General features: G+C 42.5%; 1 protein-coding gene across 1 annotated transcript; it reads left to right on the top strand.

Annotated features, from left to right (window-relative positions):
* The first annotated feature begins 400 nt into the window (after positions 1–400).
* Positions 401–23,415, top strand: LOC110378028 (membrane alanyl aminopeptidase). Its single transcript, XM_064037329.1, has 15 exons — positions 401–554; positions 1,080–1,548; positions 3,883–4,041; positions 4,327–4,641; positions 6,674–6,857; positions 7,155–7,396; positions 7,729–7,918; positions 14,255–14,447; positions 17,147–17,247; positions 17,721–17,900; positions 18,302–18,486; positions 18,743–18,910; positions 19,609–19,752; positions 20,095–20,164; positions 22,769–23,415. Exons 1-15 carry the CDS (start codon positions 548–550, stop codon positions 22,979–22,981), a joined length of 2,820 nt encoding a protein of 939 aa, XP_063893399.1. The 5' UTR covers positions 401–547; the 3' UTR covers positions 22,982–23,415.
* The last annotated feature ends 142 nt before the right edge of the window (positions 23,416–23,557 follow it).

Below are 23,557 nucleotides of genomic sequence, written 5' to 3'. Positions count from 1 at the left end.
TCTAGTTAATATTCTGCAGAGTGTGGGATAATCTAAATGTTTGTCCGTATGTACTACCTTCACATTCTTGGTCTCTATGTACCTAGGTTTTAGAACTAAAATAAATAAAAAAGCATATGAGAGTTTTTAATTCGTGTACTGCCATTTTTTTCGACTGAAGCAGTCCTGACCTTAATAGGTATTTTTAAGTAAGCAATAAAGATTTTTTAAGCGGAGTCTTTCGGGCCCTTGAAAACCCCTTCACTTGAATACGATCTAACACAACCTGTAAAGGATGTGGGCGCCTATAACTGGGAGCGCACACTGGACCTAATTTATATGAAATGATTTAATTCTGTTCATCCTGTTGGCAATCCGAAATAAATAAATAAATGAATAAATAAACCTACCTATAAAGCAAACCCACAAAACACGACTAGGGTAAAAGACGAGTGTTCTATCACAAATGATAAGAACGCACTTCAGATGCAGCTTATCAGCGTAAGAGCAACGACTGACAAATATCTCATGGTTTACACAGTTTGAAAGGTAGTTGACAATAGTGAACATGGCAGGTTAGTTCATTCTATTTATATTTTTTGGCATATTTTAATTAAGATAATTTGTAGGTAATTTATCATCTTAGGTTTTAAACCAATAGCAAGGTAACTGAAAAATGATGGATTATCTTTTCTTATAATGCTTCTTTTACCATAAATCGGTCATTGGATTCAAAGAAATTGGCAAGTTGTATTTAGTTTATATACTTCTGAGGTCTTCTAACTGCTAACGAAGCTAAGTGATGTACTAAAATTTGTCTTAACCGCGGAATTCCAATAACAACGAAAAAGAGTACTCCATTCAAAAAAGTCAGCAACGCATTTCCTACCAGAAAGATAACATTCTGGTCGTGTCGGATTGTCGTCACATCGGGCTGTGGGAGTGAAGGAGTAGTGAGTGCACTATAATATTTCCTGCACAGCTGGCTGGGCTCCTTATATGAGAGCAGCAGCCGTGTCCGATAATCGGTTAGCAGAACATCATCATTCATCAGTACTTAATGTTATTTTAACCTTCAACATACCTTTTTGTTTTCGCAGACATGTATCAACTGGTGCTGGTTTTAGCATTAACATGCCTGCTATCAAGCAGTGTTAACACAACTGACACAAACTATAGACTGAATACCCCGATAGTACCATCCCAGTACCAGATACTGATCACACCATACTTTGCTACGGGTGATGCAAACCAGTTCACGTTTGATGGTACAGTCAGCATACTGTTCAAAACTGCAGAAATCACAAACCAGATAAAACTGCATTCTGAAGACTTGACTATTACTCCTGATAATGTAGTAGTAGTTATCTACAACACAGGAGCGACTATAGGAGTTACCGCTGCGAATGGCCTTGAATTTAATACAACCTACACGTTTGCTTACATCAATTTGGATAGCAGCTTGGAACCGGGAGTTGATTATGTTTTGCAGATCAAGTATAAAGGACCGATTAGAAAGGATCTGAGTGGATTTTACAGGAACCATTATTATGAGAATGGTGTTACGAAGTAAGTACTGCTTCTGAATTCTTTACACTGTGGCGTCTTTTGTCGGCTCAACTGAATTACTTCCCGCACCCGGATAAAAAGTTTTAGTTAAAAACTTTTTGTGAACAAAGCTTTATTTAAACAGGAAGTCTATTTAGAAATTGTCATCCTGTCTTCGCTTTTATTTTTTTTTGTAGTTACTTACTGCTCTTAATGATGATTCATTGTAACGATGAATAATCAATTTTTTTATGTTGAAATAAAATATTATCGCCGTTAGACATCTTAAGCCTTTTTTGGGGAATTACAAATTGATTGCAATTTACACATGTGAATCCAATTATAGTAAAAATATACTGAATAAAATTTTCTTGGAAGTACTTGACTCGTGCAGATAGTGTAATTGTTTAATACTTGAGATCGTAAAGATATAATTGAGTTTGTTTTGAAGGCTGGATTATCATTGTTCATTGAAGGATATAAAAAGGAAAATACGTGTTTGTAGATAATGACAGCCAATGTTTATTGCTTGGTTTAGTAGCCGTTAAATGGTCATTGATTTAACCACCCCATTATGTCAGCTTGCCGGCAAAAGTTAAACTATTGCTCCGTGTAACAAAAGAGATCTTGACAAAAGTAAAAAATAATATTAGTCATCTTCCTCTGTTCCTGTATAAAATAATAAATACTCACATTGATTGTCCACGGTTACTGGATCAAATAAATATTAACGTGCCTTACAAAATCGCTCGAAAGTCTCGATATCGGTTGTTTAGCGCTAAGAACTTTAAGACCAATCTGGGTCATTTTTCTACTGTAAATCGAATGCAGGTACAATTTAGTCGTCTGTCAAGCTCACCCAACGTAGATATCGACATGTCTTACTCTTTACATAAATTCAAGTCTACCCTGGACAGGGCATTATCATAACGGTAAAATTGGTGTATTATTATTATTGTTTTTTTTTTTATATAAGACTTTGAAACTTAGAAAATGTTTAGGTTTTGTTTTTCCTTTCTGTGATTAATTCTTGGATGGCACAAGTCAGCACAATGATCTTAGCTAGTAACATGGTATATGATTTTATTGTTTTTTTCTTACTCCTATGCTTAATGCATGCCGTGGCAGCCTTTAATTAAGGCTACACTACAAAATGTAATTATGTTAGTACTATAACATGTTCTTTTCTGGTGTATGCTTTGTTGGTTGTCCTTAAATAAATAAATCTTCCCTTTGGAAGTAGAAAAACAACAAACAAACCAAACTAACAAACAAAACTAACTCTTTATTTTTAAAATGTAAATAGATTACATTTTAAAAATAAAGAGTTAGTTTTGTTTGCTGTAAGGAACTAATTATATTGATTTAAAAAAAAACTTTCAGTGCTAGATAGCTTTATACTGACTAAGGTTGTGGCAACTTTTTATCTCCTTGGCAAATATGAGTAAAGTATATAATGCACCTACTAAGATTTAAGTTGTTTATCTTAACATAGCTCAACTTGTAACATACGATAGTTAGGAAGTATGTCGGTTATATTACCTCATTCATGAAAAGCAAACATTTGATAATACTAAGTTTTCTTATCAGAAAAACCATGTCTACTGCAGAGATAGTTCTAAAGTGTCGATAAACATAAGCAGGCTTTATACGTCTGAAGATAATGATTTAACAAAATACTGTAACGGAATGACAATGTGACAATGACAGAGCAATAAAATGTACGCCAAATACATTTTTGCTAACTAACAATTCATGTCAAGGATTTCCGCAAAATAATGCCTGATTTCATAATTTGCCCATTTTCACTAAAAACATAAACATCTGTTTTTCGTAAAACAATGGTTTGCAACTGAAAGCGAAGTAAACAATTGCTTTAAGAAAACTGTGTGAACTTGGGCATTTTTTCTTCTGGAATATAAAAAATCTGTCTTACGAGTATTGTTACACTTTAAGTATGATCTCACTATTTTACATGGTAACGTCTTGAGATTATCGCTATGTCAGACATATGCTTATCGCTGATTTGTCTAAACTATTTCGCAAAAGACATAGGAAAATAGTTGTGAAATGACGCGCAGGTAACAATATTTAGACTGATAATCCAGTTACCGCAAAAAATAGATACAAAGCTAAGAAAGTAAATAGCAAAATATTCCTGGTCAATGCTAAAAAAACTGATTAAAAAAAGTTCTATCATCGTTAATATTGCGAAGACTTCGGTGAAACAGCATAACTAAGAATAGAATAGAATAGAATAGAGTCATACAAATCAGAATCTCTGCAGACACTGTTAGTGATTAACTATGATGATTTGAAGAACTGCTTTCAATCATGTATTTGTTAACATTTCAGATGGCTGGGTGCTACCCAAATGGAGCCAACTCACGCGAGGAAGGTATTCCCTTGTTTCGATGAACCAGAGCTGAAGGCTACGTTCATAATCGCTATTGATAGACCTGCTTACTACCAGCCATCATTATCTAATACTGAAATGGAAAGGAGAGAGACTTTGTAAGTATTGAACAATTCAATAGCTGAACGACTCTTTTGGTCTTACTCCAAAAAAGTAAGGCAGGTTTAAATAAAACTTTCTTAAACACGTAACTCAGACCATTTGTCTCTGAAGACTGACTTTAATTCGAAAATAGATGGTCAAATATTTGGCCCATTATAGAGAATGTCCTAGATATCTTTATATTGACTAAGGTTCCTCTTTGTAGCAGTTGGCTTAAAATATTAACTACAATGTTCAAAGAATGAGAACTGGTGAAGAAAAAATTGCTTGTATATTTCCAGGAGCAATGGCTTGATAAGAGAGATTTTCTACCCTACACCAAGAATGTCAACATATCTGGTAGCGTTTTTAGTCTCCGAATTTGAAGCTGCTGCATCCAGTCTAAACGGGACCCAAGAATTTGGGGTCTACACTCGACCAGAAGCGAAGAATCAGAGTACATACGCTTTTGAATTTGGAAAGAAAGTGGTAGATGCTTTGGGCGGGTATTTTGGCATCAATTACTACTCCACAAATAATCGTTTGAGATTAGACCATGTAGCATTGCCAGATTTTAGAGCAGGTGCTATGGAAAACTGGGGTCTTATTAAATACAGGTACGTCTACAATATATAGGGTGACTGGTAATTAGTGACCGATACCGATGAAAATTCATGCGAAGTTTGAAACATTGTTGAGTTTTTGTGATTAAACTAATGAGTATAAAAAAGTATTTCTTATATTAGGGAAACTTGTTTGTAATCATAACACTAGTTTACAGTACATTTGTTGCCGGGATTTTTTAAGCTGTTGTTGACTACTCATATTTAACCATATTTAAAACTATTAGTCTTTTTTTTTATCAGCTCTAGTTTTTGAGATTCAGCTAAGTGCGGTTTAAAGAGAAAAACCGGCCAAGTGCGAGTCGGACTCGTGCACGAAGGGTTCCGTAAATTACAGTTAAATCAACCTATCTCAAAAACTATAAGAGATACTTTGATCAAACCAAAAATCGTTGAAAGAGTTAATTAGCATGCATCACCTCTCATCACCTCTCATCACCTTTTTTTTAGAATTTTATACCCCGTAGTTATAAAAATAGAGGGGGGGGGACATACTTTTTACGACTTTGAGAGCTGATATATCAAAAACCGTTCACTTTAAGAAAAATGTTTTTTAGAAAACTTTATATCATTTTAAAAGACCTTTCCATTGATACCCCACACGGGTATGTACATCGAAAAAAAAAATTTCATCCCTCAGTTACATGTATGGGGGGCCCCACCCCCAATTCTTTTTTTTACTATTTAGTGTCATATTTTTGTAGCGGTTCATACAACACATATTCCCATCAAATTTCATCACTGTAGTACTTATAGTTTCCGAGTAAATCGGCTGTGACAGACGGACAGACGGACAGACGGACATGACGAAACTATAAGGGTTCCGTTTTTGCCATTTTGGCTACGGAACCCTAAAAACGTGTATTTACCTTAAAGAATATTTGTTTAAAAATTATATTAATTGTTAAATTCCAAAAAACTTGGCTTTAAAGCTCTTCTCTTATGTGTAGACTTTGGGAAATGGCTTATCAGAGACCAGCAATAGTCAGACATCATATTTACATCCCAGAAACCCTGATAACGTTCTTCCATGACACGTTAATCTTGATACATACGTTCTCCCTGCTCTTCGCTCATATCTCCTAAATTTTCCGGAAATCTGTCCAGATGACTGAAGGGGAAGTGAGTTTATGCTCAAATTGCATCCCATATCTCTTAATTGTAAAAGCAGGTCTTCGACAAGTTCAACATAATTTTCATTATAATTTTTCAAAATTCAATATAATTTTTATTCTCTGAAAGTTCAGGTGAATGCTGCACTGGACGCTGAACACATGTACTACTGCGGTTTTGCCATTTAGCTCGATTTTTGGTGTTTAAGCTGTTTATGTTCACGCTACAAAAGTAAGAGTCGGCGAGATGATTTTTCGATTCTTTCCGAATAGTTGGTGTTTTAAGTTTAAAAGTACTTCTTTTACCACTTTTCCATAATCTTAAGTATTCAACGCACGATTTACAAACACAATCAGGAGCCCAAGATTTTTCATTTTTATCTAACAACATTCCAAAATATAAAAAATAAGTATTTTTAAGCGTCTCTGATGACATTTCTTCTCTTCTCAAACACATATTCTCCACGTAAGTAACAAACATGGTTGTGGATTGTTCAAACAACGCCTCCTTGAACTACTCGTGTTGTAAAAACTTCACATATTTGTATAATTACAATAAAATACGTACTTTAGCGACTGAAAAAGGTTCAGAAAAGAGAAAGTCAATAACAAGTAAAGTCGAGCTACAAAAAAAATTTTGCGGGTGTAATTAATAAAAACTAAACATAAGTAAATGTTACCAGCCATTAAATCCACGGCAACAGGCAAAAAGTTTGATTTTGTAAACTAGTGTAATCAAAATCACGTGTTGAAGTATCGGTCACTAACTGCTAGTCATTCTATATGCCTTCGTTAAGATAACACAATATTTCTTAGAATTTTTTTTTTTTTTTCTATATTACAAAATTATAATAATTATAGCAATGGCAAATAATTTTACTATGTTAATCATTGAATCTAATCTTTTATTACAGAGAGGCCTTATTACTCTACGTTCCTGAAGTGTCAACTCCTTACTTCAAATACCGGGTTGCTCAAATTGTGGCCCATGAGACCACTCACATGTGGTTCGGCAACCTCGTCACCTGCCACTGGTGGAGCAACACTTGGTTGAACGAAGGATTTGCCAACTACTTCCAGGATTACATCACTGCCTTCGTTAGTATTGATCCTGTTACTATTCTTACTAGTTTTACTCAAATCATGGTCAGTACAATACAGGTTACATTTTCAAGAAATTAAGGTTTTACAGCTTTTAAGCCATGAACAATTCTTTCACTCACGTATGATCTTTCATTTACATATGAATCGAACAAAATCGAGTCATTGGAAGCTATTATATTTTAACTTTGCCTTATATAGAAACTCTTTATGAGTTGACGAAGCCAAACTTAAAGTTTTATTTTATAGCTGTCTACTAACTTGCCTTTAACTTTATCTTCCCCTTTTCTTTAGGTGGATCCAGAAGTAGGTTCAGAGGACATGCTGGTGACAGGATCAGTATACAGCGCTTACGATGCCGACAATATGGCGTCTTCCCCGCCAATATCAAACGTCAATGTCAATTCTCCCGCCGAAATTAGTGGCCATTTTGGAACCATCACGTACCAGAAGGCGGGATCAGTTATCAGAATGATGCACCATTTAGTTCAGGATAATGCTTTTAGACACGGATTGAATTTCTACTTGAATAATAAGTAAGTTTTGTAATTAAAATATATGTATGTATATGGATTTAAGTGTCAAAAACATGGATGTAAAAATGGCAACGAATTACGCATGAAAACTAAATCAACCTCAGTTTTAAGTCAAAGTCAAATTCTTTATTTCAATTCAGCCTCTACAAGAACTAATAAATGTAAAAAATATAAATAAGGTTGAGTCTAGTTGCACATTCCAAAAGTAGCTTTCTACAAAGAAGAGCGGACATGAAACTACATGGTTACACAGGTTACACTTTTAATAAAATTACTAAAAACAGTATTAGAGTTACCTAGGCTTCTTCTTATTCAAATTTTATTTTCCACAGTTCATTCAGTTCTGGCTACCCAGAGAAGCTTTACCAAGGCTTGCACGAAGGAGTATCAGCTTACAACGCTCTGTCTTCCTACCCTGGTGCTAATATTGCTGACGTCATGAGCTCTTGGATCACACAGGCTGGTCATCCTGTGCTGAAGGTTGATATCGATTATGAGACTGATACTGTTACTTTGAGTCAAGTAAGTATTTGATCTGTTGGGTAGTGTGTGGGTGCATGAATGGCTCCAGAATTGGAAAAATTTCTTCATAACGTGTCTTTATAACAATCAGAAAAGTTCTGTCAAAAGGTCAAAAGTTCTGTCAAAAATATCATTTTGGCGAAACTCTAAATAGATATTTAAATATTGATTTAAAAACGTTTGCTAGTATTAGTAAGTTGTGGAAAGCCAAGGACCAGGTATTATTGAAAAAGTTAGGAAAGGCTTTGGAAAATTAGTAGACCAGAAGCCATTTCTTGAGTTACCTTTTTTTTTTAGCGACGTAAAATCATCAAATGACCCCTCCCGCTGTGGGTTAGCAGCGGTGAGGGAGTGTCAGACTCTTACTGACTAAAATCGTCGTGTTCCGTCATAGGCCTTTTATGTACCAGGGCCGCGGTATCTCTTTCGAACAACCCGCAGCCCCGGCAGGCCTTGGCCCTGCTGGGCCCCGCTGGGGTTGCTGACATCTCTTTGAGGAGCGCGTGGAACAACGCGCGCCGTCGACACGGGTCTGTCGTCTAGAAAGACAGAGGGACGATGAGCCACCCGAACTCACCGCCCACAGACCCACGCCTACGGTGGCCGGGAGTCATCTCGCGACACCCGGCGCCCATGGTGTCTACCTGGTCCAGCGCGGCGGCCGGGATGGGAGGTGCGAACTCTCTGGCGTTCCGCCTCCTCCTTCTCGAGCATGACCGCTTCGCAGAAGGAGGCGACGGCATCCCATTCCCTCTCGCCCCGGACCATGGCCTGAACCAGGGCCGGACGCGAGAGGTCGCCGCCGCCCAAAGCCTCGACGAGGACCCGGCGGTGCCCTTCCCATGCGGGGCACACCTGGACTGTGTGGTCCACCGTGTCCTCGGGGCTGTCCGCACAATGGTGACACCCGGGCGCCTCCTCACGACCGATGCGGTGCAGGTACCTCCCGAAACAACCGTGTCCGGTGAGGACCTGCGTCATGCGGTACTTGAGGGCGCCGTGACTCCTCCCGAGCCACTCCTCAAAGAGGGGACTTACCGCCACGATGGTGGCGTGCCCTGCACTGGGTTGCGACAGTCGCTCCCTCCAGGCCACCATGAGATCGCGCCGGAGCTCCGCCCGCTTCGCGACAACTTGCCGCGGCAACGGGGTTTCTCCCCGGCGCTGAGCCTCCTCGCGCCAGTCGTACAGGCGCAAGAAGACCCTCGCCTCCAGATCCCACGGTGGCAGTCCAGCAAGTAGGCCAGCTGCTTCGCGGGAAATCGTGCGGTACCCCCGGATTAGCCTAATGGCTATCACCCTTTGGGGCACGTTCAGGTAGTGTACAGCCCGCGGCCGTACCGAACGTGCCCATACCGGGGCCCCGTAAAGGGCCATGGACCGCAAGACTCCCGCGTAGAGTTTACGGCAGGGGGCGTTTGGGCCTCCCAGGTTGGGCAGGAGCCGCTTGAAGGCAGCACCTGTCTTCTCCAGTTTGGGGCCCAAACGTCGGAAATGTTCGACGAAGTTCCACCGGCTGTCGAGGACGAGTCCTAGGTACTTCATCGCCCTCTCGACGCCGATGGTAACCCCCCCCCACCGTGACCTGGGAGCCTGAAGGTGGCGCGTTCCGAAGCCCATGAAAGCACATGGCCTCGGATTTGTGCAAGGCCACCTCCAGGCCCAGCAGCTGGATCCTCTCGATGACTGTCGCAACCCCGCGTCATTATGTCGGCCGCCTCCTGGTGCGACCTCCCTTGTGCCAGAACCAGCGTGTCGTCAGCGTAGCAGACCACGCTGATGCCGCTAGGGAGGTCGGCGCGCAGCACCCAGTCGTAGCCGATGTTCCACAAGAGCGGCCCCAGTACCGACCCCTGCGGAACACCGCACGACATTTCTCGCCGGTTCCATTCCCCGTTGTGACCAGGGTAGATGATGGACCTATCCGACAGATAGGCCTCGACCACGCGACGAAGGTAGGTCGGCACCCGGTGATACCGGAGTGCCTCCCTAATGCAACTCCAGGGAAGGGTGTTGAAGGCGTTGGCGATGTCAAGAGACACCGCCAAGACGACCCCCCCCCGGGACACAGCATCCCCCGTCGTGAGAGCTCTCACGCGCATGATGGCGTCCACCGTTGAGCGCCCCTTGCGGAAACCAAACTGGTGGTCCGCAAGGTCCGGCCCTATCCCCCCAAGGTGCGCGACGAGGCGGTGTGCGACAACTCGCTCAAAGAGCTTGCCCACCTCGTCGAGCAACACGATAGGCCGGTATGCGGACGGAGAGTCCGTAGGGCGCCCCGGCTTCCGTATGAGGACCAGTTTCCCTGTCTTCCAACGAAGTGGGAACTGGCCCCTCTCCAAGCATGCGCTGAGAAGCCCCCTAAGTCGAGGCCCGAGAGCCTCAAGGGCCAGGACCCAGGCCTTGCCAGGCAGGCCGTCAGGCCCTGGGGCGGTGTTTTTGGCTTTCAGCCTAGCCACCGCCACTCTCAGGTCCACCCCAGTCACCTCGGGGATTTCATCAGCGTCGTCGTCGGAAGTGTGGTCCGTCGTTGACACCGCGGGTTGCAGAGACATGGGCGGGGGAGAGTGTTCCCCGCGCGAAGGGAACAGAGCGCTCACCACCTCCTCCACCAGCTGAGGCCGAAGACTCTGGGTCAGCGGGGGGGCCCATGGGCGGAGCTTGCCCCGCACCATTTTGTACGGGCGCCCCCACGGGTCCCTGTCCAGAGACCCCAGCAGCTCCGCATTGGCCACCTCCTTGGCCTGGATGATGGCCAATTGGAGGGCGGTCTTCGCAGCTCTGTATCCCTCGTACAGCTCTGCTTCCCTGGCTTCTGCATCCGGAGGGCGGATGCGCAGCCTGCGGTGTCTGGTGTACAGGTGCCTCGCAGCGACGCACGCCTCTCGAAGGGCGGCGATCTCGCGAGACCACCAGTACACCTGGCGTCGGGCGCGTCCTGGCGGGGCTCGTCGTTGATGTCGGCGGGCCTGTCCGGTGATGACACCCAGGCCTGCACGACTGAGGCTTCCAGGAGAAGCTCCCGGTCCAGGTGCCTCAGCGCCCAACGTGGACCACTCGGGGTCTGCAGGACCGGCGCGCTAGGGTTCTGGGCGGAGACGTCAAACCGGATGTACCGGTGATCGGAGTAGGTCTCCACCCTCTCCTCCACGCGCCAGTCAAAGACACGCGGCAGCAGAGCGGGGCTGGCGAACGAGATGTCCACCACTGACTCGCCCCGCATCCGTACACACGTGGGGACAGAACCCCGATTGAAGACGACCAGGCCTGCTTCCAGCGCCCAGTCCTCCACCATCCTACCCCGTGCATCTGTGCGTCGGGAACCCCAGGCCAAGTTCTTGGCGTTGAAGTCCCCTAACACTATCACGGGGAGGGAATAACTTCCGACGACGACGGACAACTCCAGGAGGGAGTTGTGGAACTCGGCGAGAGTTCGGCTCGGGGAGAAGTACACCCCCACGACGACTATCTCCCCGAACCGTGCTGCGACGCAACCCCTTCCACTCTTCACCCCTTCGAGGGAAGGAGTACCAGCGGCGGCCGACGATATGATGGTCACTGAGCCGCTAAGGTCCTTAACCCAGTCATCCCTGGGAAGGACAAAGTACGGCTCAGCGACCACGGCGATGTTGATCGACCACTGCGCCATGCTTTGGAGCAACAGATCCTGGGCACGGGCGCAGTGGTTGATGTTCGCCTGGAGGAAGCGTAATGGAGCCAGACTAGCACTCCATCACGTCTTCCTCCTCTTGAGACGCCGAGACGGGCGCTGCGACAGCAGCAGTGGCGACGTTGGCAGCGGCGGCAGCGTTGGAGGCGGCGGCGGCCCCAGGAGCTGCGGTGGTGGCCACTGCGGAGGTGGTGGTGGTGGCGGTGACGGACGGCCGGCCCTTGCCCCTACTCTTGGTCTTGGCGGGTGGGGCACAGGACTTGCTCCCCGCCCGGTGTTCGGCCGGCTTGCCAGCAGCCGCGCATGCAGTGCAGTGCGGCGCGGCACTACAAGCCACGGCCTTGTGACCGGGCTGACCGCAGCGGAAGCAGAGGGCGCTGCGGTCGACCTCCGAGGTGCAACGGACACCCACATGATGCCCGACGTGGCATCGGAAGCACCTCAGCGGTCGGGGGTCAAGCAGCTTGACCTGCAATCTTCGGCCGTCGACGATGCTCTTGGCCGCCGTCACGGGGCAGCTCACCGTGATGGTGCACGTGCCCCTGAAGTCGGGACGTATGGTGCCCGCCTTCACTTCGTCGGCAGAGCACCCACCCGTCCTAGCGACGGCGGCCACCACCTCCTCCGCAGTAACTGAGTCGTCCAGGCCCATGATGCGCAGATCCGCGCACTTGTGGGGCCTGGAGACTCGGGCGTCGTCCGCACTTATGGACGCCCTGAGCCTCTCGGCTAGAGCGTCTGCGGCGGGCCCACTGGCCGCTCCTGGGACCTCCAGCATTCGGGCGCCCGTTGCGGTCACCCTGAGCCGGAGGCCGAAGGTGATACCTAGCTCCTGCAGGTTCACCGCCTCCTTTTCTTGGGCGAGCACGTCTCGGTACGACACGCCCCTTTTGACCGCGTCCGGCTGTAGTGTGACTACTACAGCCGCGGTCTTGGGGGCGCGGAGCTGCGCCGCGGCGGCTCGCTGTCTGCGCCGCTGTTTTTGGGCCTTCTTTTTGGCCGCTTTGGCCGCCCTCCGTCTCTTTTTGTTTTCCCCCACCACCTGCCACTCGGACTGAGTGGCAGGGGAGGTAGGGGCCGCAGATGGATTCGGCTTCGGAGGGCGTTTCGCCACTGGTGCCGACGACGGAACCGGTGCTGGTGTTGGCACCGGGGTCCTCTGCGCCTGGACCGTTGTTGCGGCCTTGGGCTTTGGCTGTGCAGCCGCCTTCCTGGGCGGCCCGCTCGGCGCCGCCACAGGTGGCTTGTTCGGCGGTCCCCTTCTGGGCGGGGGTGCCGCTGCAGCCGCAGCCGCATAAGAGGCCCTTTGGGCCGCTGGGGGCTTCGGCGCCGCGAGGGGAGGCCGTAGGACCCTGCCCTCCAGGACGGAGAAGCGGGCCTGGAAGGCCGCCATCTCCTGCCGGACCAGGGCCAATACCTGGCTCTCCACCGGGGAGGGCTGCGGCCGCTGCGAAGTGGTCCCGCTGCGTTCGGCCTCCTGCTCTCTTATCTTCCTCAGGTCCGCCCGTAGACTCCTGTTCTCCTCCAGGAGCGAGTTCAGGGCGGCCGTGAGGCGAGCCACTTCCTCTTGCAGCTTGGCCAGATCGCTCTTTGGAGCCTGGCCGAAGCTTGCTTCGGCTGCCGCAATTATTGTGGCCGAGGCCGAATCAATCGCCTTCCGCTTGCTGGTCCCGAGACGCTTTTGGGACACGCCCTTGAACGCGGCCGCCACCGTCTTGGCGAAATTGGCCCTCCGCTCCTGGTCAGAGCCGACGGCCGCCGAGTCCTCCTCGGAGGAGCTCTGTTGAGCTGCTCCTCCCTTGTCTTTGGGCGCCTCAGCGACCCTCCCCTTCTCCGGCCTCCGGTCGGCCTTTTTGGCCGGGGCCCCGCGGCCGCAGGAGGAAGACCCCAAGTCGTCCTTCTTCCTCTTTAGGAAGGCATCGGCTCGGTGGTCCTTCTTACTTTGGGGGACCCTAAGGTCTCCCGCTGCTCCATCGCTGGACGCGGACTCGGAGTCCGAGTCCTCGTCCCACTCCCTTTCATCGTCTTTATTTTTATTTTTTTCAATTGAGGTTTCCATACAGTTCCCACGATTATGAGAGCAACTAACCGTCGACCCCGGCAGTGGCCTCATACCGGGGCAAGCCTACATACTGTTGGGGGCGGCTGGCCCCAACAGGGGGGAGCGCTAACGACCGTGTCCCCCACGGCCATTCATCCCCTCGCCGCGCTCCCGAAACTTGGGATTGGGTGGTTTTTTATCTAAGAGGTGTCCTTCCTCTGGGCCGGGCGATTAAGCCAAGCCCTCGGCGGCGGCATTAGGCATGCCTCCGTCTGCTGTCCAGCCAGCCCGGCTCAGCAAACCCGCCAAAAGGTTTACCGCAAACTAGCACCGCTTTAGTGCGCCTGCACCTCCGCGGGTATGGCCGCATCCTTGCCATGTCCACAAGCGTCGACTGGTCAGGAGCGGCCCCTCCCTGGGTCCCTCTTTGTCTGGCCTCTCCCCTGAACCTTTCCGGCATGAGTATCTATACCGGCAGAGCTTCAGGATCATTGAGGCACGCAAGCCCCACCACGACGACAACGTGGGGACCCCCTCGGTGGGGTTCTTGAGTTACCTCAACTATTAATGTTTATTCAGATTTATTTAACTGGACGATGGCCTTATGAATCGATTTTTGTTTCAGAAACGTTACTACTTCAATTCGTCCGTTGCATCAACTGAAATCTACAAGATACCTATAACGTATACGACACAAATGTCTCCAGATTTTAATGACACGAAGCCTGTGTTCATTATGGAGAACAAAACACATGTGTTCCAAATAGCCAATATAAGTAACGAACATAGCTGGGTCATATTCAACGTGCAGGAAACGGGTGAGAGGTCCAAAATTAATAGAAAATACGAAAATCATGTAACAAAATAGCCTAAACATTGTAACTCATTGTTGAATTATAGAGAAAAATGTTATAATGATTGATGGTATAATTGACAACTTGATCTGTTGAAAGACTTGTGTGAAACAGCTGATGTAGACCAATACTTTTGTGACAAATAACTAAAAAATTGAGGTTGATTCGGGTTCATCGCGGTCACTGCCCTGATGCGTCGGCATGTTCACATTCTCGCGTGAACAGCATGTCGATTCTATAAAATATCACAACTCACTTCGACATCACTCTCACTTCGACTTCGATCTAAAGGTGGAATTCCGTGGACGCGACAATAGTCAACCTATGAAAATGTATGGCACCGTTGCCGAGGCCCGTGACAGTCGCGCGCGGCCGACGAATTTCGTGAGCTGCTCGCGGCATTGTCAACAATTTAATTCTGGTTTTACTAAAATTCTATAGATGTTATTAAGCGCTAGACCATGTTGAGAAGCGTACGGCCGCGAGCGGCTCACGAAATTCGTCGTCCGCGCGCGACTGTCGCGGCCCTCGGCAGCGGTGCCATACATTTTCATAGGTTGACTTTTGTCGCGCGCGGCTGCGACAATCGCGACCCACGGAATTCTACCTTAAAGTTTCGTGATTGACATTGTCAAACTACACTAGCGCTTCACTATCGAGCGTGTTGACAAGTTGAACAAAATTAAAGTCGAGATTTTGACAGATCTGCCAAAATCTGTCTATCTATAGGGGAGGTAGGGGAGAGATGGGCAGTTGGAAGACATGATGAAATCAGAATAAAAGGGGGGTCCTTTTATTCTGATTTGATCATAGTTTTTTTTTATTGGGTAGTTTACGTTACCGACTGGTAACGGTGTTCATCCATAGACTTTCTGTCATTTCTGTGAGTTGTCAAGAACAAACACTCGTAAAAGTACTTAAATATTTTGTTGCGGTTTCGGATCGTTATAAAAAGAAAACTAATGAAAGGTATGTGTATTTTCTATTATTAATGATTGATTGTCAAAATCTCCAGTTACGATTATAGTAAGTCGATGCAATCCACACCCATTATACCTCTAGAAGAGGTACTACAGCAATAGTTTATGGGCCCCACGTTTTTATTTTAGTCTAATATGACCGGGACCACCGTAGGTTGACAGGTAAGTAACTATTTTTTATTTTCTAGTTTTCAGTGCACATAAGATAAAACCGTTTTAGTTAAGTTTTTTTTACCGATTTTTTTTTTATAAACTAAGTCAAAAGTGTCCAATGCTCCCTATGGTAGGGAGGCTTGGACATACCATGTAATGTATAATTTGTAAATTTTTGTTCTTCTTCTTCAGTGAAAATTTGTGAGGTTATAAATCTGCGCTAAAAATCCTTTATAGAATCTTGTTTCAGGTACCGTTGCCAACTTGATCTAGGGACTCCATATTTATCAGCTGTAAATTTTATTTTTTAACCCATTGATACCTCTTGTATTGCTCGTTATAATAAATCTTTAAGAATTTCCCGTCGCAAACCATTCTTTTTAACCCCCGACGCAAAAACGACGGGGTGTTATAAGTTTGACGTGTCTGTGTGTGTGTGTGTGTATGTGGCATCGTAGCTCCCAAACGGATGATCCGATTGTAATGCGGTTTTTTTTGTTTAAAAGGAATGTCATTCGGGAGTGTTCTTAGCTATGTTTGGTGGAAATCGGTTCAGGTCTTCAAGGTCATCAGCTCGTTTGTTAGGTGTGATAGGAATGTTACACGCTCAGTTTACTTGCAAGCATATGTGGGATCTAAAATTTGAAATACTAATGTCTTCTGGAACCACTGAGCTGGTCTGCTGTTAGGACACGAAGATAGGAGACGTAACCCTGAACTGCCTTTTAGTAAACCCATCGAGTTTGGGCTCGTTTAATTTGTCTTGACTAGTTTTCTTCATGTTTCTAATTGACGAGAACCTAATGCTGGAAATGGGATGTGGCGGATGAAACCCTAGAATGATATATAACCCTGGATCAACAAAGGTCCATCTTTATTGTTTCTCAATCTGTGCAATTCTCCCAGAGCCAGTTTGTCATGAGGATTGTTAAACAGCTTCCTTTGGCTGAGATCGCATATAGCGAACCCATCATAAAAGAAGGAAAAATTAAGGAGCTCCTTTAAAAACCATGAAATAAAATGAAATTATAAATTTAAAAAAACCCCCGACCCAAAAAAGTACGCAATTATTATGACAAAATGTTATAAACGATAAACCCTATAAAAAGCAAAAAGTAACTTTAAACACTACGTAAGTACCAACTAAAGCATGTCAGACTAAACAAAATTTTGACGTGTCGACGGTTTTATTGAAACCGTTTAAATATCTCGTAATGTTGAAACTGATTGTAATTTTTAGGATAGCTCTTTGATTTTATCTGGCCAAACATAAGAAATGACAATAAAAGTTGATTATCTGTAAAATCTGAATTTTTTATGCAATAAATGTGAAAAAGTGCCCATCCCTCCCCTACCTCCCCTAAAGTATGAAATGACATTACGAATCGAAGTGAAATGCGAGTTGTTGATCGAATTTTATAGAATCGCAGGACAGCAGGGCTGATTGCTAAAAGATATATATGGAATCAATCTCTCGTTCTAAATAATGTTACGTACGAAATTACTGTGATTTTATCTATCTCTCAACAGGCTTATACAGGGTCAACTACGATGATCACTCCTGGCAAATTATAATATCAGCTCTGAAAAGCAACGACAGCAAGATCATCCATCATTTGAATCGCGCTAAGGTAGGTATTTACTTCAATTTTAATGACGTCACTGTTCCTGATGTTACCAAAAGCTGAATAAACTTCACAGTAGAACTACCATATTCATTGTATGGGGTTTAATCTGGATCAGCTCTAGCGAAAGAAAGACAAACATACCACCAACTACATTTTGTCATAAGTACAACATACACTAAGACATGCCTTACATGGGAAGTTTGGTAGTAGTGGTAGCTGGCATACAAACACGTTATTTTACAAAGTATGAGAAACATACCTACGTTACGTTAATAAATACGTTATATTATTTGTTTTAGGAAACATCGCTTTTTTTAAATAAATGCTCCCTCTGGTAGAAAAATGAGTAGAAAAAAGTGTAGGAATCAAAGCGTCTGGAAAGTCAATTTTAACACCATCTAAAATATAGTACTCGCTCAGTAATGTGAGCAAGCATGTGACATCTTTATCATCATTATTTATTCTTTTTTTTTCAGATTATAAACGACCTCTTCGCCCTCGTATATGCTGATGAATTATCCTTCTCAACGTTAGACAGTGCTTTAGGCTCTCTTTCTTTAGAGTCGGATTACTCCGTATGGTATGCTGCTCTGCGGGGCTTCAGCAAGTTGTGGCATTATTACCAAGGCGATGGTGAAACTTTGCCTTACCTGGAGGTAAGAATTATTTTTAGAAACTTAATTATGGTATATACTATAAATTTCTAAGTGTCATTAGATCGAAGAAGAGATAGATTCGCAGCCTGTTAGAATTATTTTTCAATCCCGTAATCTTAATGATTAAATGCATTCCTCCGCAGTTCTCTTGGATATGAAATGAGTATCGCTTTCTTACTCAATTATTTTAATACAATACAATTTGATAGTGCGAACGAATATTTTGGGGGTCTTTTTTGTTGACTTTTGGCTGTTTAACTATCTGATTGCCCCCAATTTTAAAAGAAACAGAATTCGATTTTCACCGTCTATGTTTCGGATGCATCTTAAATCGTTGCAGTAGGCAGACATGTAAAATATTGATTTAACAAATAATAATCTACTATGCGTACTAATTTCAGCAATACATACTACGTTATTTAGACATTGGAATATCAAAACTGGGTTATGAACCAAAGAGTACCGACAGTTTTGAAGATCTGAGGAACCGCATGCAGCTTTTGGAGTTTGCTTGCAAGTTGGGCCATAGTGGATGCGTTGAGAACTCCGTGGCCTTATTCAAGGGTTTAAGACAAAATGGCACTGAGTGAGTTGTTTTTCCTATACCTAGTTTTAAATCAAGATTAACAATAGTTTGTATCTTTCGTCGTAGTGTTCTAAGATCTTCAATAAGCTCATTCGGTTGTGGTCCAAATCCGATATTTATAGTCATTAGTTGTAATTTAATTTCAATAACCCCTGATAAAAATCAGAGCATCATAACTATGACTCCAGTTTTTTTCTAGTTTCCTCTCTAGAGGTCATAAAATCGACCACAAATTAAAATTCCATTCATCTTCCAGGGTGTCACCGAGCCTCCGACCTGTGGTCTACTGCACTGGCTTGCATCATGGAGATGCAGAAGACTACGAGTTCTTATGGAACCGCATGCTCAGTGCAAACGTGGCGAATGAAGTGTGGGTCATAGGAGACGCTTTGGGGTGCACCTCTAGTGATACTATGAAAGCCAGGTATGGTTGTCGTTATCAATAGTCTAAAGGAATATAATCAGCGCTGACCTTCACCTGCGCAGAAATGATTCTTGAGCGCTGACCTTCACCTGCGCAGATGTGATTTATTAGCAAAGAACCAATCCTGAGTGACGGCTATGACGCGATGCGCTGGGGGCCAATCACCGCTTTATCCCGCCCCCGCGCCTTACTTCATACCACCAAAGGGACCCAATAAATCACTTCTGCGCAGGTGAAGGTCAGCGCTCAAGAATCGTGCCGATGATTATATATATTGTATATGAGTAGATTTTTTGGATATTTGTACAAAATGAAATTTTTTATAAATATTTTATTGCTGCACCGAACGTGGCTTTGGACAACACGACGTAAGCGATATTCAGAATGTTAAAACATAAGTTTCCTGTGCATACGGCTCAAACTCCTGCATTTTGCATGGCAAAGCGATAGACTGCTGAATTTAGAGGAGCAAAGTTATTTCACGCAAACTATGCAGAGTTGAATAGTTTTTATGTGACTAAATAATATACATAAAATGTTTCGATAGACATAGAAAACACCCTAAGCCAAAACAACGACTTTGCAATAATGTTCACTTCACGTTGTTTATGAATTATATTTATTATGTGTAAGTGATTGAGAAAACTGGAAGTTTCTTTTACTCCTATAATTTAATCTTCCAATATTTTATTTCTCAGATATCTTCTATCAGTAACATCGGAGAATACTCCGATAAGGACTCAGGACCTCACAGTGCCGCTGACCAGTGTTCTAAGGACTTACGAAAATCGCCACATCGTCATGAATACTTTGCTGTCCAACTATACGCAGTTTAGTTCTGTGTAAGTATTTCTTTTTAAATCTGAATAGCTTTTAATTATATTTGACACTCAGAAATCTAGTTTTTTTTTTTTTTTAAGTACTTACGAGGCAGATATCGACCAAAATAATTGGGATAGAGCTAAAATGATAATGATTAAAAAGTACCAAAGTATCTGTTAGATAAATATAAAGCGTGAATGATTTTTTTCACATTTTGACAGATATCTATCATAATTGTTCTATTTTCAAAAGTGTAGGGACAATTGAAGTACATAGGTAGTAATTTATTTTTGTTAATTGTTTTGGCATATTTTTGTTATTTTAAACATTTATTATGCCTAACTCTTTAATAAACCTTACAGATTCGAACCAATGGATACGGTTTTAAGCACCGTGGCTTCAGTCCTGCACTCGGAAAATGATTTTGACGAGGTAAATACAATTCAATGGTTTTCCAATTATTTATTTCAGAAACTATTCCATATGGCCAAGGTCTGATCCTACGGAAAAAATAATAGCAAAGTGTAGCTCAGTGTTTTAACTTTGTTCGTTTTAGAAAGCAGCGCATCAAGTGCTATTTAATTTGAGTAGGCACTTAACTAAGGTTTAACCATCCTGATAGGACTTTTTACACAAATACGTAGTAAATAAATAACCGATTGCTTAAAGTAATGATTGTTATTATTATATTTAATTGATTTTTAGCCGCATTATTTTTTCATAATAAGTCTTTAGATGGAAAGTCATGCCAAGATTCTACGTCTTTAGTATGTGCTAAAATGTTTAAACTGATTGAGATGCAATTTAGCATAAAGATAGGTCCCTAAATATGGATGCGGATAAGGCTGGCTTTCCCCCGACACGGGGGTAAATTAAACCTGATATTGTAATGAATAGTAACGCAGTTTTTCACGAGAAATCAAGTAATACACAGCCAAAATTTTCCGCGACCCCCTAATCGCTTTGAAATGCAAACACAACTGACCTTTCGGTCTGGCTGGCCCTAATTGAGGGCTCGGTGACCCAAATGAGTGTTTATCAAACACTACAGTGGAGGGTTTTGTACACTCATTACCTCACGCCGCCATGTTGGTTCAGGGATATGTCAATTTTGCAATGTTCCACCTCTCTATACCTGGATCTTTGTTTTCACATTGTCCTACGATTAATTTGGAAAGGTTTTGATGAAGTGGGTTGTTGTAACAAAATAAAAACACACAGAAAAAGATGTTAAATTCACGATGTCGCAAAAATATTTATATATCCATTTTTAGAACTAGTTCCTGAAATCCTGATCAAATTTTCCATCTGTAGCCCTTTGTAGAGCTGCGGTAATTCTTTCAAACCATTCCCGCATACTTTTTTCCCTAGTACGCTTATTCATCGATATTTTTGGTGAAAAACTTTGGAATCCTTATCCCCCTTCGTGATGTTTTTACACTGAAAATATAAATTCATCCATCGCTTCACCAAATGCATTTGCATTAACTTTCGAATGGACGCAAAACGTTTCATATCCGTTCTCATATTGTAAAGTCCATACTTCGAATATCAGTCGCAACATTCATTGTTATCTTAGATCTTTTCACCAACCGGAGCCGCTATTTAGACTTTGTATGCTATGCAAGAAATAGTGATTGCTCACTCATGCACCTACTCTACATAATACTACACATCATCACACATACATCTACTCTACATAATATAATTGACAAGTACAGAGTACCTATATATATCCCAAGTATAACGTATAATGCATTCATATATATAGGCATTTTTTGAGTGTGAGAATCGCTTGCGTACCTACCTACCTGCCTACCTTTGCCAAAGGAGAAAGCACGGCAATGTCGTCTCCAGCTGGTTACATGATCTACAATAGTAATGGATTCCCCATTATAAATGAATGTTCTGACCCAAATACGATATCGTTTGGATGGATGGATTGTGAGTGAAAGTATATTTTATCCCATTGAGCTTGGCAGCCTGCCAGCAGGAAGAGATAGTCGGGAGCCGTGACGTCACCAATGCCGCGATTTTTTTATCACCTGCTTCAATGTTTCTGTTTTCATGAATCATTAGAAGAATTTCAACTGGGATATAAGTTTTTTTTTTTATTATTTATCCATTTATTTCTGGCATCAAGGCCTATTGCAAAATATACAATATTATTAGTTTAGAGCTGCGTTTAGACTTTTGAAAACTGTTGAACCAAGTAATAAGAATCTACTTCTGAAGATCATTTTCTTCGACCTTCAATTTATTATAAACACGAAGAAATATTTTAATGATATTGAAATCTTATTTTATATACGAGTACCAATGTTGTATCTAATAGACTGTACATTTTAGATAGTCATTCAATCATAAAATATGAGATTACAACAATATTTTGAAAATTTTTCCTTATTGCTCTTTAACATTTTTAAAATATCAAGCATCAACATTTATCTACGTAGATACTTAATGTTAAATTAAGTTTGTACAAAAAATTGGTTTAATTTTACAACAGCAATTAGACTTCGTTAAATTATTTTGACACGAGATAATTAGATTGACCTTGCTGACTTACGTAATACAATGTTTTATAACAATTATAGTCTAGATGCAATTTAGTACCTATTTGAGTATACAAACCGGTCATAATCTAGTCTCGCTTACGATTGATAATGATAGACCTGACTTCAATCATTGATAATGACATAAATAAAGGTTTGTGACATAAGTATTCTCAACGTTAACATCTTTATCTGTAATAATATTATAAAGAGAAAAAAATGTACTTTTGTTTGCTTGAAATGGATAAACTTAAAAACTAATGGACCAGTTTGAAAAATTATTTCACTGGTTGGAAAGTTACAATCTACCGGAGTAGCATAGGCTGTATTCTATCCCGGTATCCTTTTGATTCCGGATGAGAAGTTGATAAGCAAAAGGGTGTTTCGTAAATAATAAGATTTAAGAATATTGAAGTTAGTCCCAGAAGTTTGTATACTTTTTTACCGATAATTTTAAATAAGTACTATTTATTTTTCACAGTTCGAATCGTTCCTGTCAGCCTGTACCGAATGTACTGAAAGTGCCAAAACTGCTGCAAGGAAGACTCTAGAACAATCCAAGTCTTCCACTGTTTGGGCCAAGAACCACAAAGCGGACATCTTGAATTCCATCAAGAGCTTTTCCAATATGGCCGTCCCGTCAACCATTTTGATTATTTTAGGATTAGCTGTACTGATGTTTACTGAATATTAATTATTTTTCATTTATTTTCTTAAAATATAATTGTTTGTATATTTGTTAGTTGTTTAAAAAATATTTTTATCGAATTTAAAACAATTTGGAAACCTTTTGAATTTTGAAACGGTTTTATTTATATGTATTTATATGTTTTGTTTAATACCTTATTTTAATTTCAGAATAGTTTTTTTTTTATAATTATGTATTTTGTTTCGTTTCATATTGTAAATTACTTTCTATGTGAAAAATTATTGTAAACATTGTAATAAGTTTTTTATAAAGCAGTATTTAACGTATAAGAAATTAGAATATTAGTTTAGTTATAAGCAGAAAGAAGAGATTCTTCTCCACTATCATGTACTTATAGGTAAGTAAAGATTAATCGTGTATATTTAAAACAGTATCTGTACAATGTACATATTTTACTATAAATATATCTATTTTCCGTATTGTGTTTTTTTAAATACCCCTAAAACCTATTTATTTTAAGAACACAAACTCCTCAAAATAACTTTAAATAATTTCCATAGAATTAAACACTTCATACACCCAATTAAGACAACACCTAGCGTATTTCTTTATTTTCATTTT

This window comes from Helicoverpa armigera, chromosome 12, assembly GCF_030705265.1.
Source record: "Helicoverpa armigera isolate CAAS_96S chromosome 12, ASM3070526v1, whole genome shotgun sequence".
NCBI lineage: Eukaryota > Metazoa > Arthropoda > Insecta > Lepidoptera > Noctuidae > Helicoverpa > Helicoverpa armigera.
The sequence above is the reverse complement of the archived record's forward strand: the minus strand, read 5'-3'. Positions and strand labels throughout refer to the sequence as shown.

What these genes read in the sequence shown, in the direction of transcription:
- LOC110378028 (XM_064037329.1), top strand. An exon ending in AGTGATACTATGAAAGCCAG is followed by an intron (nt 18,911 to 19,608) that starts GTATGGTTGTCG and finishes TTTATTTCTCAG; the next exon opens with ATATCTTCTATCAGTAACAT. An exon ending in TATACGCAGTTTAGTTCTGT is followed by an intron (nt 19,753 to 20,094) that starts GTAAGTATTTCT and finishes TAAACCTTACAG; the next exon opens with ATTCGAACCAATGGATACGG.